Source organism: Naegleria fowleri, assembly GCF_008403515.1.
Source record: "Naegleria fowleri strain ATCC 30894 chromosome Unknown tig3, whole genome shotgun sequence".
Taxonomy (NCBI): domain Eukaryota; phylum Heterolobosea; class Eutetramitea; order Acrasida; family Naegleriidae; genus Naegleria; species Naegleria fowleri.
The window spans coordinates 219,175-231,066 of NW_025407935.1; the positions used below are offsets into that span (position 1 = coordinate 219,175).

General features: G+C 37.3%; 8 protein-coding genes across 8 annotated transcripts; 5 read left to right on the plus strand and 3 right to left on the minus strand.

Moving 5' to 3' along the window:
* Nucleotides 1-171: 171 nt before the first annotated feature.
* On the plus strand, nt 172-453 carry FDP41_007416 (uncharacterized protein; the record flags this gene model as incomplete). Its single annotated transcript, XM_044711159.1, has 1 exon — nt 172-453. One exon carries the CDS (start codon nt 172-174, stop codon nt 451-453), a length of 282 nt encoding a protein of 93 aa, XP_044568952.1.
* A 189-nt stretch (nt 454-642) lies between these two features.
* Nucleotides 643-2,967, minus strand: FDP41_007417 (uncharacterized protein; the record flags this gene model as incomplete). Its single annotated transcript, XM_044711160.1, has 1 exon — nt 643-2,967. The coding sequence occupies one exon, from the start codon at nt 2,965-2,967 to the stop codon at nt 643-645; it is 2,325 nt and encodes a 774-aa protein (XP_044568953.1).
* A 759-nt stretch (nt 2,968-3,726) lies between these two features.
* On the minus strand, nt 3,727-4,452 carry FDP41_007418 (uncharacterized protein; the record flags this gene model as incomplete). Its single annotated transcript, XM_044711161.1, has 3 exons — nt 3,727-4,050; nt 4,138-4,330; nt 4,400-4,452. The coding sequence occupies 3 exons, from the start codon at nt 4,450-4,452 to the stop codon at nt 3,727-3,729; spliced, it is 570 nt and encodes a 189-aa protein (XP_044568954.1).
* Nucleotides 4,453-5,340: 888 nt separating this feature from the next.
* On the plus strand, nt 5,341-5,892 carry FDP41_007419 (uncharacterized protein; the record flags this gene model as incomplete). The annotated part of the gene is made up of 1 exon (XM_044711162.1): nt 5,341-5,892. One exon carries the CDS (start codon nt 5,341-5,343, stop codon nt 5,890-5,892), a length of 552 nt encoding a protein of 183 aa, XP_044568955.1.
* A 115-nt stretch (nt 5,893-6,007) lies between these two features.
* On the plus strand, nt 6,008-6,718 carry FDP41_007420 (uncharacterized protein; the record flags this gene model as incomplete). The annotated part of the gene is made up of 1 exon (XM_044711164.1): nt 6,008-6,718. The coding sequence occupies one exon, from the start codon at nt 6,008-6,010 to the stop codon at nt 6,716-6,718; it is 711 nt and encodes a 236-aa protein (XP_044568956.1).
* Nucleotides 6,719-7,208: 490 nt separating this feature from the next.
* Nucleotides 7,209-7,766, plus strand: FDP41_007421 (uncharacterized protein; the record flags this gene model as incomplete). The annotated part of the gene is made up of 1 exon (XM_044711165.1): nt 7,209-7,766. The coding sequence occupies one exon, from the start codon at nt 7,209-7,211 to the stop codon at nt 7,764-7,766; it is 558 nt and encodes a 185-aa protein (XP_044568957.1).
* Nucleotides 7,767-8,126: 360 nt separating this feature from the next.
* On the minus strand, nt 8,127-10,052 carry FDP41_007422 (uncharacterized protein; the record flags this gene model as incomplete). Its single annotated transcript, XM_044711166.1, has 4 exons — nt 8,127-8,442; nt 8,501-8,515; nt 8,625-8,636; nt 8,689-10,052. The coding sequence occupies 4 exons, from the start codon at nt 10,050-10,052 to the stop codon at nt 8,127-8,129; spliced, it is 1,707 nt and encodes a 568-aa protein (XP_044568958.1).
* A 565-nt stretch (nt 10,053-10,617) lies between these two features.
* Nucleotides 10,618-11,887, plus strand: FDP41_007423 (uncharacterized protein; the record flags this gene model as incomplete). The annotated part of the gene is made up of 3 exons (XM_044711167.1): nt 10,618-10,910; nt 11,023-11,110; nt 11,207-11,887. The coding sequence occupies 3 exons, from the start codon at nt 10,618-10,620 to the stop codon at nt 11,885-11,887; spliced, it is 1,062 nt and encodes a 353-aa protein (XP_044568959.1).
* Nucleotides 11,888-11,892: the final 5 nt, after the last annotated feature.

An 11,892-nucleotide genomic window follows, 5' to 3' on the forward strand; every position in this document is an offset into this window, starting at 1 on the left:
GGTGTTCAGTTTTTTTATTGAACGAAAAGCCTTCACACCATTGAATATTCGTTTTTTGCTCATTCAATCAAAATAACGAATCCAATTTTGTAACAAGTCGTAGAAATTAGGTAATTTTTTGTTTTGAAAAAAAAATACACAACTCTAATCCCTCTTCACCATCACAACAAAATGAACAACTTGCCAAGAGTCTTTGTTTCTAACATTGCTTTCTCCACTACATGGATGGCTCTCAAGGAACACTTCTCCAAAGTCGGTGCCGTTAAATTTGTTAAAATCTTTGAAGACCGTGAAACTAAGAGACCAAGAGGTACTGGATATGTTACTTTTGAATCACCAGAAGCTGCTAAAAAGGCTGTTGAAACCTTGAACGGAACTGAACTTGAAGGAAGAAATATTGTGGTGAGAGAATATATTGAGAGACCACCAAAGACTACTTCTGAACAAGAGTAAATTTTGAGCTTTTACAGCCACCCGAAATTTCTCATCTAGTGCCCGTGATTCAGATGATATAATTAAACAAAACAAACATTCCTTAAATATAAATTCACATCGTAAATTCCTTTTATTTGATGACCACGAACGCTTCGGAATGTCGTCAATAGAGTGAAAGAATAATTTATTGTTTTCAATACAATCACTTTAACTCCACACTTCTTTGAGATAGCGACCGGTTGCTTGCCATTCTGAAACTACTTGTTTGGCTTGCTCTGGTGAATAGTTGCATTCCTCTTCAATGATTTGATGAAGCACTCGATTGACTTGAGTGGCCATACTTTGTGCGTCACCGCACACATACAACACTCCCTTCTTCATCATCATCATTTCCACAATATTGGCAGAATATTCACGGAGGTAATCTTGTACGTAGGAACCACCATACCAAATACCTCCTCCTGAATCGGCCTCTCTGCTACTCGCCACCAATAAGTTCAAATTAACAAAGCTATTAGTTTCGAAATCTCTCAGATCATCACGATACAAAAAGTCAGCCTTCATACTTCTGCATCCAAAGAAGAGCCAATTCACGCCATCCGATTGTTTCTTGTCTAGCATGCATTCCCGATGTTGCAAAAAACCTCGGAAAGGCGCCACACCTGTACCAGGTCCAATCATGATAATGGGTGTATTCAAATTTTCTGGAAGTCTAAAGTTGGGAGAAGGTTTTACGAACACTGGAATGTTGACTTGCTCCTCACTTGACCAAAACTTTTTGGCCTTATTTTGCAACCATGACGTGCAAGAGCCATAGCGAATGGTATGATATGGAGGAGGTGTTTCAAATTTGATAATACTGAATGCAATGTGTGCTTCATCAGGATGCTTGATAGGAGATGATGAAATGGAATAGTATCGAGGAAGAAGAGGAGGTAACTCTTGAAGAAGATGACTCAATCGAGGTTTGCATGAAGGATACCACGAAAGAATATCAAATAAATTAGCCCTTTGCTTAACAATTTGAGAGTTGTAGAGAGCAGTGTCGAATGTGAGTTTGAGGATGGCGTTCTTTTCATTGAAATTTGAACAATATTTGGCCAAAACTTGCAACATTGGAACGGTCACTGGTGCCATGATATCCACACGCTTTGTTAGAATCGTTCTGATATTAACAATTTCGTTTTCACCGGATGAAATATGTTTTGGAAAAATGCAAAGTTTGGAATTATCTGTGCATTTGATGCAAATTGGATCAGTGTCAGAAAGAGGTGCATCATTTGGTGTTAATTTGAGAGATCCTCTTTCTTTAAGCTTCTCAATTAATGAGTCAACGTGTTCATGATCATTTTCACAAAATATTCCCAATGCATCTCCAGGTTCATACTTAAATGAAGCCTCTTGACTCATAGGAGCTTTGGTCATGTCTAGCTCAAGATGTAAAACTTGTTTTGATGACTCAGTGGTAGTCAAATAACGAGCTCCTCGAATGGAGGAGTAAAAAATGTTTGGAGTTTTTGCGACATTTGAAGCAGGTACATGCTCATCACTCTCAAAGATCAAATTATCTTCACTACTGTCACAATGAGAGCCAAATAATTCTTCCAATCGCAAATTGTAATAAGCCAAATCATCTACTTGGGCTTTTTCTTCTAATTTTTCAGCTCTCACAATGGTCAAATACTCAGTGGCAGATGAATGAGAAGCTGCAATGAGGGTTGAGAGTGCTTCAAGTTGATCCTTTCCTCCTGATGATAATTTTCTTGGTATTGGGAATGAGTCCGTTGGTTCAGTATTTCCGCTGAAAGAAGAAGAGGTGATTGAGGATTGGCCGGTCAGGGATGATGGAGATACATTACTCGTCGACGATGATGTGACATTTCTGGGAGGTGTATTTGGAGGCTGAATTAAAGAGGCGTTATCAGTTGCGGCTCCACGAGGAGAACGAGCAGTATCCACACTCTCGGCAATGCTGGATGATTCCACACTCTCCGTGTAAATCTTTCTTAATGTTTGAAGTACTTGAGCAATATAGGGTTCAACAGAAACCTCTAATCCAACGACTTCATCAGCCTCTGCTCTAGCACCAATTCTTTCAGCTCCCAATTCTAGAAGTCTCTTGTCAATATTTCTTGCTGCGTTACAAAATGAGTCATAATTACTGTCTCCAAGTCCTAGAAGTGAATAAGAAAGATTAGCGAAAAATTGTGCTGGAGTAGATTTCAGCTTGATGAATCGGTAAAAATTGTCAGCATTCTGAGGAACATCTCCATTTCCAGTTGTTGAACAAATAATAATCATGTTCACCTTATTGTCCAAAATATGTGGTGACACATTGTCTGTAGTAGTTGGTTGTTTCATTGTTTTGGCTCGATCTCGAAGCTTGTAGTTGGTTGCAAAGTCATTAAGAGTCTGAAGTTGGGTATCTTTTGAAAGTTGAAGTTCGGAGCAAGCCTTGTAGATACGTGTGGCTATGGCTTTAGCGTTTCCAGTTTCCGAGCCATAGCAAATGAAGAGAGGTGTGGAGGACATTTTGGAGAAAGATGATGACGACGACGTAAAACCACAATATTGTACGTTTGATGATGATGACGATCGTCGCTAAATTTTAATTTCTCGGAAACAAAGATAACCGATCGCCAAGCTTTGCAAATCAATCTATCAATTGAAATATTGATCAATCAACAATTAAACCAATCCACTAAAAATCGATAGATAATTGATTGAATGAATCAATTTAATATTGGAGAGATGATGATGAATTTAATCTCAGCTGATGGACAATCCCGTTTTTCTTCTTTTTGATTTTTTTAGCACCAATTCGCGCAAGTTGAGGATGCGAAACGATTGAATTCATTGAAATGGTGGACTCCGCATATGATCATGATGAAGATTCCTCTCATCCCCTTTGGAATTGTACATTCATGAATGATGATGGGAGAATTGTGGATCATTCACCATTGTTGCGTCGTCGTGCTTTCAATAGTTACAATTTTCCATGAATTGAATGTTCTTGCGCTTTTTTCAATTGGAGAATCTTTGTGCTGTTCCTAACGTTAAGAGGGCACAACAAACCATTTCCAACAAACTGGGACAAAAAAGAAAAAAACAATCATAATACTACGACTGTTGTTTACTTTGATATCTCTCTAGACGTGTAACCATGAGCGACATCATTTGCTCATTTTAATTTTTGCTCTTCTTTAAGGATGAATTTGAAATATTCAATGAAACCATTTTTGAAGAAAAGAATTTGGCATTTATTATTATTAAGTGTTACAATGTTTTAAATTATCTTTGAATGGGCATAAAGAGTCTAAATTCATTCGGTAAGTCACTTTCAGAATACAATCGATCTGAAAAGTAAATTCTTCGTATTCGACAATTGGCATGAATTTGCACTCGACAAGTTTCTATGAAATTAGTTCCATAGGCTCTTCTTGTAAAGTCTGCAAGATTAAATTGAATTTGATTCCATCCATCATCCAAACGCATTGGCATGGTACAAAGGAATGGTTTCACTCGTGTCGCACTTTGACATGTGGAAGCTCTAAATCTTCGCTTCATGTTTTTATCATCCAAAACTTGCACTTCAAATGAAAAGAATTTCCTTAACTATCATTGTGAATTTCAATTAATTAAAAACAATCAATTTGAATGTTTCCATGGGTTCAACAACATTCAAAGAATACTCTTACTTACATTCTTAACGACCATGACAAGGAAAGGCAATTTAATACCGAGAGTGTTCTTAGGATTTGCAGGGCAGTTGATGAAAGTGGTGCTGATATTGATTCCAACAATTTCTAGAACAGAGCTTTGAATGTCTTGATCGGTAATTCTCTTGATATGACCATTCTTTACTTGTTTTTCCCAGAGCTGCAATGGTTTACTCCTGTTATTCATGACATGCATTGTGATGGAAATGATCACATGGATTAGATTAGACTTTTGAATCACTTACCCAATAGCATAGAATATGGAAAGGAATCCACTTTGAAATGTATTTCGAAACATTTTTTTGAAAATGAAGAATTCTTGAGTGTTGTTGTCAAGTGACTTTTTGAATGGTTGGAATTGGTTCATGTTATTGGAATTGTAAATAACAGTTTCAATGAATTGAATTAAAAAATGACCTTTTGATGCGTTTGCCGTAATTTTTACTGTCTTGTAGATTTTGGAGAGAGATTTCAAATCTGCCGGCACATCATCATGTCCATGGTTCTCACTGGGCATCAGGAGTGGTCGTGCCGAAATTTCGGAATATCAGGAGCACTATAATAGTACGCGAGGATATATTTTTTATTTAACAGCACAATAATATTCGGAAAAGCAAATTGTGTGGCCATGTGTGGTGGTAATGTGTGGTGGCCATGTGTTTGCAACCTTGAAAGCTCATTATGATGTTGCATGGAGATGATGATCTGGAAAACAATGTCGATTCGAGAACAATCTCAAAGGCTTACTCGGTCTATTACACTGATGAGAACAGATCACACGATGTTTATATATCATGTGATATCTTTACATCGATGAGACAATCAAGTCTGCAAGGAAACAAACAACATCAATTTAAACTTAGAAGGAACGTTTGTTGATTTTGGCTAGAGTAATATCGTTTGAGTCAACCCGTTGAACGATTGCAGAAATGAATTTGTTGCAATGGACCAGCCCCCCTCTTGTATACTACATCAATACCATAGACACTTCTTGATGAGCATTGAGTGCTGATTGGCAAACTTTGAGAGATGAATTTGCCGCTGGTGTTTCAACAACAGACAATTAATTGGCACAATGATCACTTGGTGTGTTGTTTATGGTCATGGAGAGTGAATTTAGTTGGTCGATCAGAGAGCGTGATTGAATTCACGACCCATTCGGCACGAACCTTTTCACGAAAAGGCAATGCATCACCACCACTTCAAGAACCAGACCAACGATGATGACAACAAATCTTCTCATCGACCTGACCTTCCACAAGAGGAAACCTCTTCTATCCATCAACAGCAAGACCAGCATGCGGAGGATATGACTTCGCAAAAGGATACATTGACAAATACATGCTTCATTCCTGCGACAGATTACGACATAATCCAAATGGATGAAATGCAACGACCAGGAGATGCACAAAATACTCATTCCATGCATGCATGTGATGCGAAACTACAGAAAATAATTGACAGCTTGATCTTGTATTTACATGAAAATAGAGACAGCATTGAGCTCTTACATGAGAAGGGTTCACTTGGTGCATGCATGCCAACTACCACAACAACAACAACAACAACCTCTGAACCCTCAATTTCAACACACATCGTCACAGAAAAGAATTCTTGGATTAATTCATCCATGCTTCACATGCCACATCCTCGAACAAACATGTGCATCCCTCTTCGCATGCTTCTTCTAACCAAATGCCAGCTGACATGCGCGTTCATGGCAAGGCACATGTTATGAGACAGGAAAAAACAGGTGAGACAAGAGTCCAATCGGACAAATTTGTTCCTTTCGAAAACACAATACCAAATACGTCCAGGAGATCTTCCTCTGAGGGAGGTAAACTTTCTCCAACATGCAATGTCACCAACACCACACCACACTTATCCTCGCAAAATCACAAACGAAAGAAAAGCCCAATGATTTTGAAAGTTCAATAATTTGTGACACAGTGATTCCTAACGAAGAAAAGTGTCAGTTCTCTCATAAAACGAAAAAAGTGAAGAAATTCAAAGAACATAAAACAGGGACTATACAAGAAAGAAACAAGCTCGACACATGTCATATTCATGAATCTCTTCCAAGAAGTACACAATATTTATCTCTCGAGCCTTATCAAGATATTCCAGATGATATCATTTATGATCAAGCATCGTTGAATGTTGTGCTCAAACTGTCCATTCCTCCAGAAAATCACCACATTCGATTTCATGTGAAAATCGATGTATTGTGCATGAGTGAGCAAACAGTTGTTATTGACAAAACGAGCAGTTCTACGAATCATACCTGTCAGCAACAAGTGGTGTTATTTGAAAAAGAATTAGACACAAAAACCATTTTGAGAGAACAATGGAGGTCTCAAAATTATTACTTTTTGAGGATACCTTTAAAACTTGGTATCTCTACGTTTAAGGAGAAAGGCAAACTCATGCTGAAATTCACCTATTTTTCAACGTCCATTAATGGAGAATCTAATGACCAAATGATCTCACAAATCGAGACCAATGCTTTCACTACGCTTTGTTCCAAAGCAGCAAGTATGAACAAGAAAAGAAATCAAAAGTAAGATTATTATACGAAGAGTGACCCAAAGAAACTTGAAGTGTGCTCCAATTTCTACTCAACAACAAAACGTGTTTGGAGTTGGTCTGTCTGATGATGAGAGTTCACGTGTGGATGATTTACTGTAATTATTGAAGAAATTGATCAAACTGATTGTTGAGTCTGAGAGGGAGATGCAAAGAAGAGAGAATGGCAACAAATCATAGATATTAAGTGAAAATTCATTGTCACGAAGGGTGTGATAAATAGTGACCTATCTCTATGAAAGGTACATGCATGTGGACACATGTGCACAAATGTGCAAGCCATAACTAACTCTAACATGAGACAGTGTTGTTTGTTTCTTTTTGTGGGACCGTATCATTCATATTATTTGAACAGAAAGAGATTCGGCATGACATTCAGAAAATATGTCTCACCAACGTGATGAAGTTTTTACTAAATTTAGTATCCAATCCACCATCAAAAAAAATTCACCACCACTGCACTGTGCCATGGATCACTTTCCTTCGAACCACCATCACCACAATATCCATCATGAAGATTTTTCACAACAACAACTTGACAACAATAACACGACAACAATCACTGAAGAAGGGAATGAGTTACTCGACTCGTGGAGTGAACTTCAATTCGAGTGGAATTCTCATCCTGAAGAATCTTCCAGTCACAATAGCTGCACCACTTGTGATGTTGGAGATTCGGAACATGTCGCCTCCATTTTGACATGTGGCACTACATCAACCACAAGCACAACCTTCACTACGACATGCATCACATCACCACCACCACTCTCCAATGATGAATCACTTTCCACTTCATCCAGCACCCTGTCATTACTTCCCTCGCAGAAATTTGCCATTTCTTTTTACAATTTTCTGATTGAGAATTTTCATCGATTGAAAATGATGATTCTGAACATTTTCTCCCAACATGCTTCTTTCCAAATTTCTCTTCCTCCTAACATGCGTCACTATTCTACCGAAGAAAAGGACACTAATGAAGAGGAAGTGGTTCATCAACAACCACAATCTTTACCTCAAAAAAAGTAACTGTTTCACAACAATCATCATTGAAAATGACCATTTACAATCCACAGCAGCACAATGACTCTCTTCACACAACCACTCAACCACAACAAGCGAATACGTCCATTTCATCGAGTTCAATCAACTCTCTTTCACCTCAAAGATCATCACATTTTTTGAGTGTGATTTCACAAGATATCCATGGAGAAGAACACGTGATTTCACAAGTAGAATCCAACACTTTCACTACTTTGAGTGCAAAAACAATTAAGGCACTTCAAAAACCTTGACTTTCCTCTATCCATATATATCATTATTATATTCAAATATTTGAATATTCAAGATAAGGAGAGTATAAATGTTTATTTACATTTTGCTTAATGGTCATTCCATAATTTGTGAGTTTGATACATCCATTTGTTGTGATTCTTCTTTAAGAAGAGTCTCCAAAACAAATTTCAAAGTGGAGGGATAGTAGTTCTCTGTTTTGTTTTGCAGGTTGGGAATAATATCTAACCGTATCATCGAAATCAATGCTTGATAAACACGAAAGACAGAAAAATTGTGAGTAGTCACAATACGAATAAATTCGTGCAGCTTGTCCGCCAAATTGTCTTTGTCGCCAAAGGTATAATAATGTAACGAACATTTAGCAAGAGCGGCAGCAATGTACTGAATGAGGAATTTGAGTTGCTTATCGCTGTTGTTGAGAAAAGCGAGTCATCACTATACACACTGATTGCACTATAAAAACTTACCAATAAAATGCTCCACTATGAATGTGAAATTATTAAAAGATCATAACCAGAATCAAAGAATTCATGACGATGACGATTTTTAAAAAACTGTCAGAATTCTGACAAAACATATGAGAAAACTTACCATCCCCAATTTCTACGTTGAAATGTGTCATGTGAGAACTGTCATTAAAATTTTGACAACTTACCCAGTCGCAATCTTGTTGTGCATGTCAATATTTAATCGATTTGGTGTTTTGCTAAATGCAGCGTATGCCTTAACAATTTCGCGATCAATGTGCTCAGACTGCCACTGATCAAGCTTGTCATGGTGACTGTAATACAACGAGTCAAATGCCATAATTTGTGAAGTAAAATTACGATGTCCAAATTCATCCACAATGAAATTCTTGTCAACATAATCATCTTTAAATTGTAAACTAGACCCATAACCCGCATGTTCAGAAAATTGCTCCGTTCCCAAAATATAAAGCACTTCATTTTGATCCAATTTCTCAACAAATAAACGAGTGACAATCGTTTCAGGCGAAAGACAAAATCTAATTTCTTCTTGAACTGCTCCACCAAGAAGAACACCTCCTCCAATGTAGCAATTTGCAAAATCTGCATGAAGTGCATTTTCACATTGTTCAATCGATCCTTCATTGTCAATACTAATATTTGGCCAAGTGGTCACTGATAATGAATCACATAATTTTTCTTTCACTTGATCTGTATCCACACGTTTTCGAATGACGGTCATCACACCATGACTTGCAATTTCTTGAAACATTCTTTCAGAAATTCTTTCAAAATAGTGAATAATCATCAATAGTTTGGCAATGGTCGATGGTCGTGGATCCATATACAAGGTGTCAAAATTAATCGATGGCATTTGAATGTGTGCCTCACGAGTATCTGAAAGTCTTGGCCAAGTCAAGAAAAATGCATTTGCCAAAATACAAGCACATTCTAATTTTGTAAAAGTCATTACTTTTGAAGAAGGTCTCGCCAACAGTGGAATTCGGTTCAAATTTCCCATCAGAGGCAATTGACCTTCATTTGAAATAATGGTCGAATGTGTTGGACAATGTCTATTGTAGTAGAGATTCAACGAATGAGGTCCCAAGATCATGGGAGACTTTTTAACCAAATCCACCATGAATGGCAGAGTCTGTTCAAAGAATTTAACTCTTCCTTGCCAAGACTCTGCAAAAATCTTTTCTTCCACTAATAAATCCAAATTTGTTTGAGATTGAATCTCAGCGGCAGGTGATTGTCCCACCGCTTGACAAACGGTCGTTTGAATCTTTTTAAGCACTTGATTCAATTGCGAAGGCGTTTGAATCGGATCATGGAGAATGTCCTCCACAATTGTAGTCCAATAAAAGAGAGTGAAAGGAAAGGTAATAAATTGAGAGGAATAGAGATCCATACGAGAAGGAGACTCTTTGGATGAGTGATCAACGCGTTGAGTCTTTGGTGGTTGGTGATGATCATGATGACGCGGTGAGTGATGATCACGTTGAGCCTTTGATGATGGGTGGTGGTGAGGATGTTGTCGGAAGGGCATTTTTAGAGTTTTGTTTCAAGTGTGAATTGTTGCATCCGCCGTTGAATGATTCGCTCTTACAAGTGGAGAATGGAATTGGGAATTCTAGAAATGAAAATACAGAATTAGAGTTCTCGCTCTCTTCGCGCTTAAAAGTTGTTTACAATGAATTATCTCACTACAAATTACCTCGTAACTCTTCGTTCCATTTCTCTTCTAATTGTTCTAATTGCTTCATGTGCTCCAAGACCATGACTTGTAATTGATCATTTCGTTCCATGGCGATGACTAGTGTCACAAATTTGTGACATTTTGAAAAATTATTTCACACAACATGTCATGATTAATTTCACATCATTTCATTAAAAACATTAGAAATAATATTGATATTTCACTCACTCGTAACACAACCTACACTTTCTGAATTTCACTAATTTCTGTCTCTCTACTTTTATCTTGATAGGCACATCTTAAATCATTTGCAATTTTTACCAAATAAATTTGATTCACATAACTCGAAAGAGAGAGACGATAAAATTTGGAAGTGTGTCTTGAATGGTCGCACTCAATGTTACAAAAAAATATAATGAGTCAAGAAACCTCCAACATGCTTCGCTTTGGATTTTTATCCACTGCTGCCATCGGAAAGAAGGTCGCCAAGGCCATCAAGGAATCTCCATTTGCTTCCAACTATGCAGTTGCTTCCCGAGAGAAGAGCCGAGCTGAAACATTTGCTCAAGAAAATGGATTTGAAAAGGCTTTTGCCTCATATGATGAATTGTTGGAATGTTCCGAAGTGGATGCTGTTTATATTCCATTGCCAACTTCCATGAAGGAAGAGTGGGCGATTAAAGCAGCAAAGGCTGGAAAGCATGTGTTGTAAGTATTGAATTCATCATGATCGTGATGTTCATAATGTGTCAATGATGATCATGATGTGTGTGATTAATTATGATCATGATGAAAATCATGGATGACGAATTCATTCTAGATGTGACAAGCCTTTTGCTTCTGCTCAATCTGTGAGAAATATGATCAAGTCATGTGAAGAGAATGGAGTGTTTTTCATGGACAATACAGTATGTTTGAAATTGTTATTGAAACATTTGTGAAAATATTATTTACATCATGAAATTATATTGATGAATGACCTATGAAACCACTTCTTCTTATAGATGTGGGTCCATAATAAGCGTACTCATCATTTGAAACGCTTGTTTGAAACTGATGAAAGATTTCAAAAATTAGTGCGTGTGAACAACTCCTTTGCCAATTATTTCATGAATAACCTCAATGACATTCGATTGGATATTAGTTTGGAGCCCTATGGATGTCTTGGTGATTTGGGTTGGTACTGCATTCGTAATATTTTGTGGGCGTTTAATTATGAACTTCCAACAAAGGTGGTTGCATTTTCCAAAAGACATGACAATGAATTGCCCAATAAGAGGGCCATTATTAACTTTGATGGAATTTTGCACTTTTCAAATGATAGAGTTGCAACCTTTAATTGCAGCTTTGAAGAAGCACAAAGACAAACAAGTGAAATTGTGTTTCCTCGTTTTAGAATTCTTGTGGATGACTTTGTGTTGACATGGGACAATGAAGAAATTTACTTCCCACGAAGCACCTATGACAAACATGGTAAATTCCAAATTCATTCACAACATGGACGCTATGAAACTGTTGTTTGTGAAGAATCGACTCAACATGTTGAATTATTCGAATCATTCTTTAAAGGAACGAAGAATCCAAAGGAACACAATCATTGGGGGTCAGAGACTGAAAAAACAATGATTGTATTGGATGCTTTGTTTAATTCTTCTGAAAACAATGGACTTGTGATTACCTTGTAGAGCTG